General features: G+C 36.8%; 1 protein-coding gene across 1 annotated transcript in view; it reads right to left on the reverse strand.

The window, feature by feature from the left end:
* The window catches only part of CATSPERE (catsper channel auxiliary subunit epsilon), a 161869-nt gene that overhangs the window by 51534 nt on the left and 92934 nt on the right, over positions 1-17401 (reverse strand). Inside the window, exons 10-11 of the mRNA XM_070768097.1 lie at positions 16443-16920; positions 9870-10312 (exon numbers count right to left, since the gene is read on the reverse strand). Coding sequence (XP_070624198.1) covers positions 9870-10312; positions 16443-16920 — 921 coding nt within the window. The remainder of the gene's footprint in view (positions 1-9869; positions 10313-16442; positions 16921-17401) is intronic.

The following is a 17401-nucleotide window of genomic DNA, read 5'->3' on the forward strand; positions in this document are numbered from 1 at the left end:
CGTGCTTAGTGAAGTAAATCTGACAGAGGAGGAGAAATATCATATGACATCCCTTATATGCAGAATCTAAGAAGAAATGATATAAATGAACTTCTTTACAAAACAGAAAGAGACTCACAGACTTAGAGAATGAACCTATGGTTGCCAGAGGGGAAGAATGGGGAAAATGGATTACTAGGGAGTTTGGGGTGGACATGTATACACTGCTATATATAAAATGAAGAACCAACAGGGTCCTGCTGTATACAGCACAGGGAACTCTGCTCAGTGTTATGTGGCAGCCTGGATGGGAGGGGAGTCTGGGGAGAATGGATGCATGTGTATGTATGACTGAGTCCCTTTGCTGTCCACCTGAAACTATCAGGTAGACAGTTAACAACTAACAACATTGTTAACTGGATGTACACCATTAAAAACTTAAAAAAATATAGAGCAAAAAAAGAGAAAAATCTAGTTTCATGTTCAAAGAAAGGAACTAATTGTCAAATTTGCACCTATATTCTTCTGTATGCCACATTTTTCTTCATATATAATCATAAAAATTATTTTACAAGGATTTTCTTGGATGTAATTAGATTTAAAAAGTTTAATGTTATACAAGCAACTCCTACAGCTTAATTCAAGAAAAATAAATGACCCAATCAAAAAATGGGCCAAAGAACTAAATAGACATTTCTCCAAAGAAGACATACAGATGGCTAACAAACACATGAAAAGATGCTCAACATCACTCATTATTAGAGAAATGCAAATCAAAACCACTATGAGGTACCATTTCACGCCAGTCAGAATGGCTGCAATCCAAAAGTCTACAAGCAATAAATGCTGGAGAGGGTGTGGAGAAAAGGGAACTCTCTTACACTGTTGGTGGGAATTCAAACTAGTACAGCCACTATGGAGAACAGTGTGGAGATTCCTTAAAAAACTGGAAATAGAACTGCCTTATGACCCAGCAATCCCACTGTGCTGGGCATACACACAGAGGAAACCAGAATTGAAAGAGACACGTGTACCCCAATGTTCATCACAGCACTGTTTATAATAGCCAGGACATGGAAGCAACCTAGATGTCCATCAGCAGATGAATGGATAAGAAAGCTGTGGTACATATACACAATGGAGTATTACTCAGCCATTAAAAAGAAAACATTTGAATCAGTTCTAACGAGGTGGATGAAACTGGAGCCTATTATACAGAGTGAAGTAAGCCAGAAAGAAAAACACCAATACAGTATACTAACGCATATATATGGAATTTAGAAAGATGGTAACAATAACCCTGTATACGAGACAGCAAAAGAGACACTGATGTATAGAACAGTTTTTGGACTCTGTGGGAGAGGGAGAGGGTGGGATGATTTGGGAGAATGGCATTGAAACATGTATAATATCATGTATGAAAAGAGTCGCCAGTCTAGGTTCGATGCACGATACTAGATGCTTGGGGCTGGTGCACTGGGACGACCCAGAGGGATGGTATGGGGAGGGAGGAGGGAGGAGGGTTCAGGATGGGGAACACATGTATATCTGTAGCGGATTCATTTCAATATTTGGCAAAACCAATACAATATTGTAAAGTTTAAAAATAAAATAAAATTAAAAAGAAATAAAAAAACTTAATCAAATATAAAAATAAATAAATAAATAAATCTTTTCAGATTTCAAGTGCTTTCTTGTAAAAAAAAAAAAAGTTTAATGTTATCTTTTGTGAAATGGAAGCATAATCTCCAAACTTTACTTACTAGTTGTCATTTAAATGATGCTTTAAGTTGGGTCTGTAACTCAACCAACATATATGTATGTTATTTTGAATTATAAACACTGAAAATATACACACAATGGAACTATTTAAAAATACACTTTGTGAATGTGATCATCTATTTAAAAATGATTTCATTATAAATGATTAAAGAATAATCAGGGAACTTTCATTTCTACTAGTGGTGGGCTAGGTTATATGGACAAATTCCCCTAAAAAGAGACAAATCAAAAACCATAAAATCATTGGCCTTTTAAAAAGTTATCATAAAAGCATCAAGTAACTGACAAAAAAGTAAGGAATTGTCAGTTCAAATACTTGAAAAGAGGGACTTAAGAATCCAGGAGTAAAGCAGAACACCAGAGCCCATAATCTACTTTCTCCTAAAGGAATTTGTCAACTTAGTTAGAACAGAGATAATTCAAGATAGAGAATCAAACTGGATACTCTCTCTATATTAACCTGTGTTATCAGAAGACTACACTCTCTGGGTAAGGGTAAATTAAGATTAAATTTGCCTTCTCTTTAACCATCCAGTGACTTCAGTCACTGAGCGATCAGAAAAAGCAAGAAAAAATAATTGTCCTAATAATTTGTGGCTATGAGCAGGTACTTGCATGGCTTTATATCCTAGAATTGTTTGCTTGATGATCCAGGGGACTTGAAGAAGTCTCAGAGCAGTGGTACCTTAGATATCCGACACTGGCAAACACAGATCATCTCAAGATCAAAGCATATTCTTCCTAGACTTCAGAGAATTCTTACAAATACTTTTTCAAGTATAATGAATAGCCCACAGTCAAAAATAACTAACCCCCGCCCCAAAATAAGGCATGTGTGAGTAATAACCAGAATAAACAATGATGGAGAGAAGAAACAGGTGAAATACACATGCTCATACTTCAGATATGAAACTAATAGATGCAGATTATAAAAGACATGTTTACTAGTTTTTTGGAAATAAATGACCAAAGCTGGAAAATATCTACAGGATAAAACTATAAAATTTGTAAGTGTGCCTTAAAAAAGAACAAGTAAAACTTCTAAAAATTAAAAATACAACAATCAAACACATAGTATATAATTTTGGCATCAGATTAGGCATGACAAAAAGGGGAATAGTGAGGTGGAAGATAGATCAGAAAAATTATAAGAATGTATGCCAGAGACAAAAATGAACGAAAATAAAGAAGACAGTTAAAAACTCATAAGGGATAGATTGAGAAAATTTAACCTATTTTTAATCAGTGTTAACAGAAAAAAAAGATAAAGAGGCACATATAGTGTTTGACAAAATACCTGCTGAAGACAATGACTGAGAGATTCAAGAGGCCCAGTAAATTCCAACAGGATAGAAATAAAGAAACATACATTTAGACACATCATAGTAAAAGTGCAGGAAGCAGAGAATAAAATCTTAAAAGCTAGTGACTACAAGAAATAGCTATTCACCTCTAGGACTGGAATGGAGGGAACAGAAGGAAGAAATTTGGGTTGTTACAAACTAGTAAGTTAGTTTAGGGGTTCCACAGACCTCGAACCCACACCTTGAAAGACAGGTACTGCTAACCTGGTGTGGCATCTCACTTCTTGTAGTTACTAGCTCAGTAAAATCTCAGTTCCTTTTTTTCTTTTCATTTCTCTCATACACCCAGTTCTGGTGTCAAGACACCAACCCACAAAGATGGAATCCTGGGATTAATTTCATTGTGTCCTTGGCCTTGAACATGGTATTAAGTTCTTTGCTAAATGGGAAAGGGATTCTATTATTTCACAGTATGCAGAAACATTACAGTTCTTAACTGACTGTTCTTTCCAGGGAACAGCGCAGAGACAGTAAACTAAAATGCATCCTAAGCCTTTCTGTGAAAGAGGCTTGGTAGCTTATTTCCATAGATGTGGCTTATGGGGCAGGCTTCTAATTAAACATCTAGGTACTGACTACAATTCTCTCCAGAGACTGGTGAGGCTGACAGGTGCACCAGTATTGCACTCTACTTTTGCCCCACTCCGGGTTGTCAGTATCTCAGAGAAAGTAGCTATTAACACATCTGGTGCCCCAGCTGTTGTGTTGGCCATTCAGAGAACAGAGAACACATCCCTCAATAGTCTGGCTCTGTTGGCCAGCAGAGCTTGTTCTTACAGGTTTGATGGGATGGCAGCAAACAAAGAAACATTTGTCAACTGGCTATCAGCCTGAGACTCAGCACTTAAGTAGCAGATGGAAATGCCAACTCCCTGAAAACAGTATATTTGCACAGTTTAAAATCTGTCCCCTGAGTGTCTGGCTTTGAATCAACTTGCATTTGGGTACTGAGATACTCTCCCAACCCCCTTGAAAGACTGACGGGTCTTAGCACACCCTAAAATACTGAGAGCCACTAAGAATAAAGTAGGTGGCTTGGACAATCACAAAAGCTTGAGAGACAACCAAGAGCTTGAGCAGAGTTGAATAGTAAGGTTCACCTCCTTCTAGACTAGAAGAAGTAGCTGTTTTATTTACTGCTTAGAAACTAACACAGAGAGTACAGGAAAATGAAGAAGCAGAAATATTTCTAAATGAAAGAAAAAGATAACATCACCTAAGAAAGCCTTACTAAAATAGTAATAAGTAATTTATCTGATAGAGTTCAAAATAACAATCATAATAATGGTCACTGAGCTCAGAAGAGGAATGGATGAACAAAGTGAGAATTTCAACAGAGACTGAAAATATAAGAATGTATCAAATAGAAGTCACAGAGCTGAAGAATACATTAACTAAACTGATACATACAATAGAAGAGTTCAACAGCAGAATAGATGAAGTGGAAGAAAGGATGAGTGAACTCAAAGATGGCAGTAGAACTCACCAAATCAGAGCAGGAAAAAGCAAAGTGAAGATAGCTTAAAGGACTTATGGAACATTAGGTGGACCAACATTTGCATTACAGGGGTCCCAGAAGGAGAAGCGAGGGAGAAAGGGGCTTAAAAGCTGTTTGAAGAAATAATGACTAAAAAAAACTTTCTTAACTTGGGAGAGGAAACAGACATCCAGATCCAAAAAGTCCAGAGAATTCCAAATAAGATAAATTCCAAAAGACCCATACCAAGACACATCATAATTAAATATCAAAAGTTAAAGACAAGGAGAAAGTTTAAAAAGCATCTTGTGTACAAGGGAACCGCCATAAGACTACCAGTAGATTTTTCAGTAATAACTTTGCAGGATGCAAGAGAGTGGTATGATATATTCAAAATGCTTAAAGTAAAAAACTGCCTTTCAGAACTGAAGGAGATATAGTTTTTCAGACAAGCAAAATCCAAAGGAGTTCATCATCACTAAACTTTACTTAAATGTTAAAGAGACTTCTTAAGTTGAAATGAAAGGGTGCTATTAGTAACAGGAAATATGAAAGTATAAACCCAACTGGCAAAGGTAAATATATAGTAAAATTCAGAACAGTCTAATATGTGAATGTGGTAATTAATCATATATAAAGCTATATGAAAGTTAAAGACAAAAGTAGTAAAAAATAGCTATAATTGTTCATAGATACACAAGAGAAAAAGATGTAACTTGTGACATCAAAATGTAAAACACAAGAAGGGGTGTAAAAATGTATAGCTTTAGACTATATAGTTGAACTTTATACAACTATAAAGTTGTATAGCTTTAGACTATACAACTATGAAATGTAAGTTGTATCAACTTAAAATAGACTATTATAAATATGTTTTTGTACATAAGCCACATAGTAACCACAAAGCAAAAACTTAAATGAGATACACAAAAGATAGAGAGACATGAATTAAAGCAAACCACTAAAAAAGTTGTTAAACCAGAAAGGAGGAGATCAGAAAAGATGAAAGGAACACAGAAGAACTACAAAAAAGTTAGGAACAGTTAACAAAATGGCAGTACATATGTATCAATAACTAATTAAAAGACATAGAATGGCTAAATGGGTGAAACAACCCATCTGTATGCAGAGGGCTTCCCAGGTGGCACGTGGTAAAGAACCCACCTGCCACTGCAGGAGACATAAGACACATGGGTTTGATCCTGGGGTTGGGAAGATCCTCTGGAGGAGGGTATTGCAACGCACTCCAATATTCTTGCCTGAAGAATCCCATGGACAGAGGAGCCTGGAGGACTGTGGTCCATAGGGATGCAAAGAATCGGACATGACCAAAGTCACTTAGAATTAAAAAAAAAAATCTGTATTCTGCTTATAAGAGACACACATCATATGTAAAAATACACACAGATTGAAATTGAAGAGATAGAAAAAGATATTTTATGCAAATGGAAATCAAAAGAAAAATGGGATAGCCATAATTATCAGACAAAACATACTTTAAAAGAAAGACTATAATATAGACAAAGGAGGTCATTATATAATGATAAAAGATCAATCCAAAATGATATAATACTTATGCATCTAACATAGGAGCACCTAAATATATAGAGCAAATATACACATAAAAATGAGAAATAGCAATACAATAATAGCAGGTAACTTCAGTTCCCAACTTGAATCAATAGATAGATCATCCAGATGGAAAATCAATAAGGAAACATTGGCTTTAAACAACATCTTATACCAGAATGACTTAACAGACATATCAAGAACATTCCATCCAAAAGCAAAAGAATTCTTCTTCAAAGCACATGGAATATTCTCCAAGATAGATTATATAGTAGGCCACAAAACAAGTCCTAATAAATTTAAGAAGATTTAAATCATATCCAGCATCTTTTCTGACCACATGATATGAAGCTAGAAATCAATTATAAGAAGAAAACTGGAAAATTCACAGATTTTGCTGAACAAACAATGGGTCAAAGGAGAAATAAAATTTTCCGAGACAAATGAAAATGGAAAGCCAACATATCATGGCATATGTTTGATATATCAACATATCAAAATTTATGGAATGCACCAGAGCAGTTCTAAGAGGAAAGCTCCTAGTGATAAATGGCCTACATCAAGAAATAAGAATTGTTAGCAAAAAATCTAATTTAATACCTCAAAGAATTAGAAAAAGAAGCGTAAACAAAGCCTAGGGTCAGTAGAAGGAAAGAAATAATGAAAGTCAGAGTAGAAATAAGTGGAGACCAAAATGACAATAGAAAAGATCAATGAAAATAAGAGTTGATTTTTTAAAAGTATAAACAATATTGACAAACCTTTAGTTAGACTCACTGAGAAAAAGAGAGAGGACTCAAACACATAAAAACAGATATGAAAGAGAAGATATTACAACTGATACTTTTATGACATAAAAAGATCATAACAGATTACTATGAACAATTACATGCCAAAAAATTGGGAAACCTAGAAGAAATGCATAAATTCCTAGAAACCTGTAACCTACAAGACTGAATCACTAAGAAGCAGAAAATCCAAATAGACAAATTACTAGTGAGAAGATTGAATCAGTAACCAAAAACCTCCCCAAAAAACTCCATGACCAAAATGGCTTCACTAGTAAATTCTACCAATATTTATAGAAGAATCAATTCCTATCCTTTTCAAAATCTTCCATAAATATAGAGAAGGGAACATTTCAGAACTAATTTTACAATGCCAGCATTACTCTGATACCAAAGCCAGATAAAGATACCACCAGAGAAGGATATCACGGGTCAATATTCCTGATGAACACAGATGCAAAAAGTCTCAACAAAATTTAGGAAAATAAATTCATCAATACATTAAAAGGATTATATATCATGATGAAGTAGGATTTACTCCAGGAATGCACAGATGGTTCAACATGTACAAATCAGTCAATGTGATACAGCACATTAAAAAAATGAAGGATAAAAATCATATGATTATCTCAATAGATGCAGAAAAAGCATTTGACAATATTCACCATCCATTTATGATAAAAACTCTCAATAAAGTGTTTATAGAGGAACAAACCTCAACATTATAAAGCTGATACATGATAACCCCATAGCTAACATCATACTCAATGGCAAAAAGCTGAAAGCTTTTCCTCTAAGATTGGACCAAGACTCACCACTTTTATTCAAGTTCTAGCTAGAGTAATTAGGCAAGAAAAACAAATAAAAGGCATCCAAATTAAAGAGGAAAAAATAAAACTGTCACTACTTGAAGATGACTTGATATTATATCAATATGTAAAGAAATCCTAAAGACTCCACCAAAAAGACAAATCAATATAGGTACAGAATTCATGATCAATATATAAATATCGGTGCATTTCTATACACTAATAAGGATCTGTCAGAAAGACAAATCAAGAAAATAATTCCAGGGCTTCCCTGATGGTTCAGTGGTTAAGAATCGGACTTGCAGTGCCAGGGACACTAAGTCTGATCCCTGGTCCAGGAAGATCCCACATGCTATAGAACAACTAAAGCCCATGGCTTTACTGAACTTGCATTCTAGAGCCTGCGAGCCACAACTACTGAGCCCATGCACTGCAACTTCTGAAACCCACTTGCTAGAGCCTGTGCTCCGCAACAAGAGAAGCCACAGCAATGAGAAGCCCACTCACAGCAACCAGAGAGTACAAGAGAGTAACCCCACTCATCACAACTAGAGAATGCCCACGTGCAGCTACGAAGACTCACCACAGCCAAAAAAGTAAGATAAAATAAAAAAATTAGTCTTAAAAAAACAAAATAATTCCATTCACAGTTGCACCAGAAAGAATAAAGTACACAGGAATAAATTTAACCCAAGAGGAGGAGGAGTCAAGATGGCAGAATAGGAGAAGGTAGAATTCACATCTCCTCACAAGTGCATCAAGAATACATCTACAAACGGAATTCTCACAAAGCACCTGCTGAATACTAGTGGAAGATCTTGGACACCTAAAAGGACAAGAAAGTTTCCCATGCAACTGGGTAGGATAAAAGAAAGAAAAAAAAGAAAGAAAAGAGGAAATGGGAAGGGACCAGCACTCCTGGTGGGGAGCTGAAGGTGAGGAGAGGTTCCTGCAACTCAAAGAAGCACCCTCCCAGTAGGGAAAGCCACTGGGACAGAAGGGGACCTTTCGTGATCAGAGGGGAACACAACAACTGGTCTGTGGAAGGCAGGACAAAGAACTGTGCTCATGGTCCGTGCTGCTCCCCTGCACACCCCAGCCTGAGTTGTGTGTCTCCTGGTACAGAGCAGGGCTGGGTGCTGGAAAGTGGGGTTTGGAGAGCAGACCCAGGGAGGGGACAGCTGTTGGCTGTGAAGCAACATCTCCTGGAGTAAGGAGCTCCACAAACTGGAAAGTCTAGGGGAAGAAGCCTGGGTCACCATAGGAGCAAGTGCCATTGTTGAGTGGCGCACAAAGGGCAGAGCCACCATTGCAAGGCCCTTTTCCACCCACCAGCCGCTTGCCTGTATGGGCATTTGGAGGGCCACCCATCTGAGCAGGCCTTGTGAATTGATTTGACAAATACAGCTGTGGCCAAATGTTGGCCTTGAAAGGCCTTGTGGCTTCCATTTTCACCATTTTGGAACACTGTGCTCAGACTGCCAAGTGAAGAAGCCAGGTCCAGCCTGGAGGATAGAGGACACGTGGAACAGAGCCAAGCGCTCCAGCTGAGGCCTCCTATACTAACACGTCTGTGCTTGCACCAAATATTTGACACACAGATGAAGCCATCTTACATTATCCTGTCCCAGGCAAACCACCAGATGACTACAGCCTCATGAGTAAACCCAAGATGAAACTAGCTGAACTGCCCATCTACTCATAACCCGAACTGTTGCCTCACAGAACTTGTTGTTCGAAGGCATTATGTTTATGGTGGTGTTACAGTGCCATAGACAGCAGATAGAACTCCACAAAACAGTCACATACTATTTTTTTTAAAAAGGAAGTGAACAATACAATTGACAATGAAAGAGTCCTATAGGAATGTGCTTTTAAGTGGCAAAGAGGCCCTGGATATTGAAAGTAAAAACTGTCACTCAGAAGTTAATGAGTTATCATATCATTATTCATTAAAAACATGCATATTTCTCAATATTTCAAAGCTAAACTTGAAGATAAATTTATTTTTTGAAAAATGTTATAATAAATATTATAAACATTTATAATATATATAATTTTACATTTATTAAAATCAAAGAATTTTAAAATATTAACTTACCGTGGTTTTACTGCAATGTCCTAAGGCAATTTCATATTGAATCTGATCTTTTATTTCTAATATTTTGGGGCCATATGATTCTACAACAATATATAGACCAATATTTTCTGGATAGACTATCTGAGCCCAAAGGGACAGGTTTTGTCCCTTGTCCAAAAGGTAAGAAAAATGAAAAATATCATTATGAAATGCCATATAGGGGCACTTTTCTTTTGTCTTGAAAGTTATACTTTGTGCTTCCAGTTGTAAGGGATATTCCTCTGGATATACTTCACCATTTTCAAAAACATATATGAGATACATATTACCAGATGGTTTAAAAGAAATTAATGATTTTACTGTGCTATTTGTCCATAAATGTAGCTTTATTGCATCTTTGATTTTAATCTTGAAATAAAACATTACATTGTTTTCCATTTTTACCACAATATTTCCATAATAATCTGGAAAAAAAAAGAGAAAAGTTTTTGTTACTCTAAGTTAACAGAAATCCATGCTGACGTGGACTGTAGCCCACCAGGCTCCTCTGTCCATGGGATTCTCCAGGCAAGAATGTTGGAATGGGTAGCCATTCCCTTCTCCAGGGGATCTTCACAGCCCAGGGATCGAACCTGGGTCTCCCACATTGCAGGTAGATTCTTTACCACCTGAGTCACCAGGGAAGCCCCTACTTAAGTGCACTATTAACCAAAATAATTTCTTTCATAATGATATTTACATACTTTGAGAAAATCAAGGTGTGCAGACACAAACCCATGACTTTACATGATGTTTGAGAGCTGCTCTCCCACTTCATAGCAGAGCATTTTCTTTTTCTGCATACCTTTCTTCTTGCATTCACTGTATGACTTTTATAATCACATTAACATACAAGAAAGAGCTTGAATTAGTGCATTAAATAATAATGAGGGTGAGTATGACAGGAATGGTATTATCAGGAAGTATTGTGATATGGACCAAATTATGTCCCCTCAAAATGCCTGTGTTGAAGCCCCAACTCTCATTGTGACTGTATTTGAATGTAGAGGCTCTAACAAGGTAATTAAGGTTAAATGAGGTCAGAAGGATGGGGCCCTAATCTAATATGACTGATGTCTTTATCAGGGGAGGAAGATACACCAGAGATCTCTTTCTCTTTCTGCCGGCACAAAGAAAAAAGGCTATGTGAGGACACAGTGAGAAGGTGGGCACTGTCTCTAAGCCGGTCAGAAAGCAGCCTTGATGACATCTTGATCTTGAACTTCTAGCCTCCAGAATTGTGAAAAAATAAATTCTATTGCTTAAGCCACCTGGTCTGTGATATTTTTTTATGGCAGCCATAGTGTGTGCACGCTCCGTCGCTCAGTTGTGTCCACCTCTTTGTGACCCCATGGACTTTAGCTTGCCAGGCTCCTCTGTCCATGGAGTTTTCCAGGCAAGAATACTGAAGTGGGTTGACATTTCCTCCTTCAGGGGACCTTCCTGGCCCAGGGAGTGAACCTGTGTCTCCGGCATCTCCTGCATTGGCAGGCAGGTTCTTTTTACCACTGAGCCGCCTTAGGAAGCCCAGCAGCAATAGTAGGCTAATGCAGTTGGGATGAAGAAAAGGTGGTAGTGAAGGAGCTAGCACCTTTTCAGGTTTGCTCTATGCTGCTGCTGCTAAGTCGCTTCAGTCGTGTCCGACTCTGTGAGACCCCATAGACTGCAGCCCACCAGGCCCCGCCGTCCCTGGGATTCTCCAGGCAAGAACACTGGAGTGGGTTGCCATTTCCTTCTCCAATGCATAAAAGTGAAAAGTGAAAGTGAAGTCAGTCAGTCATGTCCGACTCTTAGCGACCCCATGGACTGCAGCCCACCAGGCTCCTCCGTCCATGGGATTTTCTAGGCAAAAGTACTGGAGTGGGGTGCCATTGTTTGCTCTATAAATAATAATCAACTTTCTCCCCTTAATAGAGTATTATAACTAAGTTATAGACATTCATAAAGAGTACACTTCTTAACCTCTTTGATTCTATAACCAAATCTATAAAATGAACAGGTGGACTAGTTGGTTTCATAGCTTTCTTTTCAGATACGACACTCTGTGTATAGCTCCCAGGATTATACTTTCTTTAATTTTCAAAAACAACACTTAAAAAGGACTAGTTGAAAGGAGAAAGGTGAATAAAAGAGTTAGGGAGATTCAGAGTGTTTTAGGCTTTTGGACCTTACATTTGGAATCTAAATAATTAAATGACATTTTCACAAATTGCCATAAATTATATTCTAATCAAACTCAAATCAGAAATGCTGTTTTTTAGAATCAGAATGTTATAGTAAGTGTCAACATACTCCTGTTTTCCTATCACGCTGCTCATTAAAACACTTTTAAGTGAATTTTGGATTAAACATGAAGATGAAAATTAGAAATTTTTTTAAAATAATGAGAATAATAACACATATAAAAGTTTGCATAATTTTTATATAACACTCTATATAAAAGAATCATTAATGATAAAAGCAGAAATTAAGGAATTAAATAAAAAAAAGATGTAGAGTTGATAAACAGTTCTTTTCAAAGGAAAGGAAAACAAAACCCAAAAAACCTCTAAAAATAATAAATATCTTGCAAACCAGCAAGTAGGGACATAAACAATATTATAAATGAGCAAGATAATACAAATACAGATATGTAAGAAATTTAAACATTAAAATGTGAAGTCTTTGCCAATAAATACAAACATCTAAAACTGACTGAAGAAGAGATGAAAGAATTTAATAGACCAATTAAAGAAAATAAAAATAATGAAGACATATAACATTCCTGATTGGGAATGTATGGCAAATATGCAATCATCTATTCATTACATATTTATTGAATGCTCAACTATAGCTACACACAACTCTAGGTAGTTGGGAGGACACATTAGTAAAAAATAAAAGATTTTTTTCCTTTGTAACTTACATTCCTTTAGGGAAGGCAACCAATAAACATAAAATAAGTAAATTATATAGTGTGATAGGGGCTTTCCTGGTGACTTAGTGGTAAAGAATCCGTCTGCCAATGCAAAGAATATGAATTCAACCCCTGGGTAGGGAAGATCCCCTGGAGAAGGAAATGGCAACCCACTCCAGTATTCTTGCTTGAGAAATCTCATAAACAGAGGAGCCTGGCGGGCTACAGTTCAAAGTGTCACAAAGAGTCGGACACCCACACTTGGTGACTAACCACACACACTTAGTGTGTTAGGTAATTAAAGCTGCAGTGATCACAACAATATAGATCTTGTGAAGACAGATGAGTGGGAGGGAATAGCCTAAAACTTAACTTACTTAACATGAGGAATAAATATATACTAAAATTGCCATTTCAGATCTGTGGGGCAAGTTTTGCTTAATAGAAGACTGATCTGAAGGCAATACCAGGTTTCAGAGGAAAAATAAGAAATAAAATTAGATTTCTAACATACCAAATACTATAGATGAATTAAAGATTGAAACATAAGAATTATAATTTTAAACTATTTTTAAAAATATTTTAAAATTTTATTTTAGGATTTATTTGGCTGCCTCGGGTCTTAGTTGCACATGGGATTTTCACTGAATCACAGAGGATCTTCTGTTGCAGTGCACGGACTCTCTAGTTGTGGTGCATGGGTTCAGTTGCTCCACAGCATGTGGGATCCCAGTTTCCCAACCAGAGATCGAACCTGTATCCCTGCATTGCAAGGCAGATTCTTAACCACTGGATCACCAGGGCATTCCCAAAGTTAAATTATTAGCAGAAAATATATGACAATATTTCTAATAATTGGAAAGTCCTATCATATTATGACATTACCAGAGAAGTCACACATAAAAAACTACTTGGACTTAAGCCTGAATTAAGTAGAACAGTTATGTCGATATCAAAGTGAAGAATATTCTTGGCGGTAGATATCCAAGGAATAGCGAAGAGGCCAGTCTGGCTAGGTAACAGTGAACAAAGAGTCAAGTGATAGGTGAGCGCATCAGAGTCTAGGGCCAGATCTCATACTGTGTTTCAGGTTATGCTAAAGGCTTTACATTTTATTCTGAGCGATACAAGAAGCCACATGAGGGTTTTAAGCAGAGGAATGTGATTTTGCACATATTTTCAAAGGCTCACTCTGGCTGCTAGGTGTACCCTGAGCTGGTTGATGATGGGGGCACACGGATAAAAGATGAGAGACAACTTAAAAAACTCTTATACTTATGGGCCAGAGAGGATGGGGCTTGGACTGGAGTGGGAATGGTGAAAAAAGGCTAGATTTTAGATATACTTTTTACACATAGCCAACAGGATTTGATAATGGCTTGCTTTGGGATGTAAAAGGGGAGAATTCAAGGATGAGGTCAAGGTTTGTGGTTGGAAGAAAAGAAGAGCTGTTCACTTGATAGGGGACGACAAGGGAAGAAGCAGGCTGCAGTGTGGGTGAGGGACTCAAGGATCCAGTTTTGGATATGTTAGTCTGAGATGCCCACTAGTCATCTGAGTGAAAGTATCACGAGGTAGTAAGAAATAGCAGTTTGATTTCAGGCTAAGGATCATGGTTGGAGGGCAAAGAATGAATGTAAACAGAGTTCAGAGGTACTTCTCCATTTAGGAATTAAGAAGATGAGAATGGAAAAGAGGTTGAAGCTGGTGAAGTAGAAGGAAGATCAAAAATACCCTCAAAAGTCTTTGGGAAAAGGTGTTTCAGGAAAAAGGCCACGCTGAATTGTTTCAAATGCTGCTGCAAGATCACAAAAGATGACTGGAAATTGGCCACTGGATTAACAAAGTGGGAGTCATCGAAACCCCTGACAAGGGCAGTTTTTGAGAAAATTTGATTAGAGTGGATTCAAGAGACAATGAGAGGAAAGAGAAAAAGTGAAAGTAGGCAATTCTTCCTGGAGTTTTGCTATAAATGGGAGTAGTAAAATTGAATGGCTGTGAGTTGAAGGGTGATATAGGGTCAAGAAAGATCAATTACAAATAACAGTGATATTTACTTTAAATACCCCAGTTAATTTAACTCCTAACTAGATTCCTTGAGGATCAAACTTTCTATTTCTTTGCATTTCATATAATCTTCAGTATACTACTTTAGGAATAATAACATGAAGAATAAATAATATGCTTTTTAATTTAATTACTTTATTTTTGGCTGTGCTGGGTCCTCGTTGCTGTGCTGAATTTTCTTTAGTTGTGGAGAGCAGGAGCTACTCTCTAGTTGTGGTGTGTGGGCTTCTTTTTTTTTTTTAATTTAAATTTATTTTAATTGGAGGCTAATTACTTTACAATATTGTATTGATGTGGAGACTCTTGTGGAGCATGGGTTCTAAGGCATGCAGGCTTCAGTAATTACGGCTCCCAGGCTCTAGAGCACAGGTGCAATAGTTGTGCAGATAGGCTTAGTTGCTCCGAGGCACGTGGGATCCTTCCTGATTAGGGATAGAACCCGTGTCTCCTGCATTGGCCGGTGGGTGCTTTACCACTGAGCCACCAGGGAAGCCCAAGAATAACTATTATTAGTTAAAGGCTTACCACTTGCCAAGTTATTATTCTAAGCATTTTATATGCAACCCCGTATCTAGTCAACGTAACAGTCCTATTAATATATTTTAGATTAGAACACTGAGGTTTGGAAATGTTAAATAATACTTTTATGGACTTGAAAACAGATTGGTTTAACTCTACAACACCTGTTATAGAATTCAGTTTCGTTGAATTGTGTCCCCTCAAAAAAGTTATGTTGAACTTCTAACTCCAAATGCTGCTTCAGAACATGACTATATTTGGAAATAGAGTCATAACAGATGTTATTAGTTAAGATGAGATCATTCTGGGCTACGGTTGGCCCTGGTGTCCTTATAACAGGATGGTGTATGAAGACAGGAAGAATGCCATATGATGCCACAGGCAGTGACTGGAATGTTGCAGCTGCAAGGAAAGAATGGCAAGGTTTGCCAGCACGTCGGAGAAACTAGGAAAGATTCCTTCAGATTTCAGAGGGAGTATGGCCCTGCCAACACTTTAAATGTGGAGTTCTAGCCTCTAGAACCGAGACAATAAATTCCTGTGGCTTAAAGTCTGTGCCAGTTTGTGGTACTTTTGTTATGGGAGCCCTAAGCCCTAGGAAGTGACTACAACCACACATCACCTTCTACACTGAAGACACATATGTAAGTTGCATGTGTATTTGCTAATTGATCAAAATGAACCTCTGAATAAAGAACTTGAGTTTGCCATTTTGCTTTATGAGATCCTGAAAAAAAGTGAAAGTGTTAGTCTCTCAGTTGTGTCCGACTCTTTCAGACCCCATGGACTGTAGCCCACCAGCCTCTTCTGTATATGGAATTCTCCAGGCAAGAATATCAAAGTGGGTAGCCTGCATTGCAGGCAGACTCTTTACCGTCTGAGCCACCAGGGAAGTCCTTTATGAGATCCTAGTTAGCATTAAGAGAATTTTAAAGATAACCATTTTTTAGATGGTAAAACATCTAAACATCTTTATCAAAAACACCATATTTTAATACATTAAAATTGTACATCTTCATAAGGAAGATGTCTACGAAATCTAGAATAATTTTTGCAGATTGAAGATAACTTACCCATAAGAACATTATGAATAATGCTGTTTTGTGATAATCTTGATAGATTTCCAAATTCTGTAGTTGTTTGTAAAACTCCAGTATCTGTGAAATTATGATAATAATAGTAGATCCTATGTTTGTCCCATAGTAATAATTCTGGCATTGCTGAATATAGGAAATATGGAATTAAAAAAGTGTCTATACTGACATTTAATGCAAAGTCTTGGAATACCCACTGTACTGTATCTTCATTGTGTATCACTAGGTAAATTGTTTTGGAGGTGTTACATATAATGCAGTAATTTAATAACAAGGCAAGTTCCAAAGGGTGTCCTGTATACTCAACATTATGTATAGTCAGAGTAGCAGTTGGTGACATATGTAGAAGTCCTTTCAGTTTTTCAGTAGTTACTATTTTAACAAATTTAAGACGAGCATATCCAAGATAAACTTCATTTTCTGTCCAGATTGCCATGTTGCTTCTTCTTTCTTTATCCTGTGACAAAACAGAAAACAATTAGAATATCTTTGATTTTAGAGAGGGTGCTAACAGTTCCTGTCTTCTATTTTGCAACATTTAAAAATAAAACACAGTGACTACTAAAGGTTTAATTTGTAATGTATTTCTGAACAATACTTCAGACATAGATGTTACATGGAAATATATTACACATAGGTATAAAAATAAATTATTCCAGTAATTTTATTCTTTTGTATATGTTTTCTATCAATAGAAATAATTAATTTAAATTCTCTTTTAAAGAGAAATTAAGAGCATTAGCCTTCTCTTTTCTTATGTATTTATCTATCTGACCAAGAGTGTCCCTTAGACTTTGATGTTTACTAAGGTCAAGAAATAAGGATATTTCAAACATTATTTTTGGAATTCCAACTTCCTTTGTTAAAGAGAAGAGAGAACTTAAAACCTGAGACAATTCAGTACTACCCTTTGATGGACACTGTTAGAGGGGAAGACC

This window comes from Bos indicus, chromosome 16 (assembly GCF_029378745.1).
Source record: "Bos indicus isolate NIAB-ARS_2022 breed Sahiwal x Tharparkar chromosome 16, NIAB-ARS_B.indTharparkar_mat_pri_1.0, whole genome shotgun sequence".
Lineage (NCBI taxonomy): Eukaryota > Metazoa > Chordata > Mammalia > Artiodactyla > Bovidae > Bos > Bos indicus.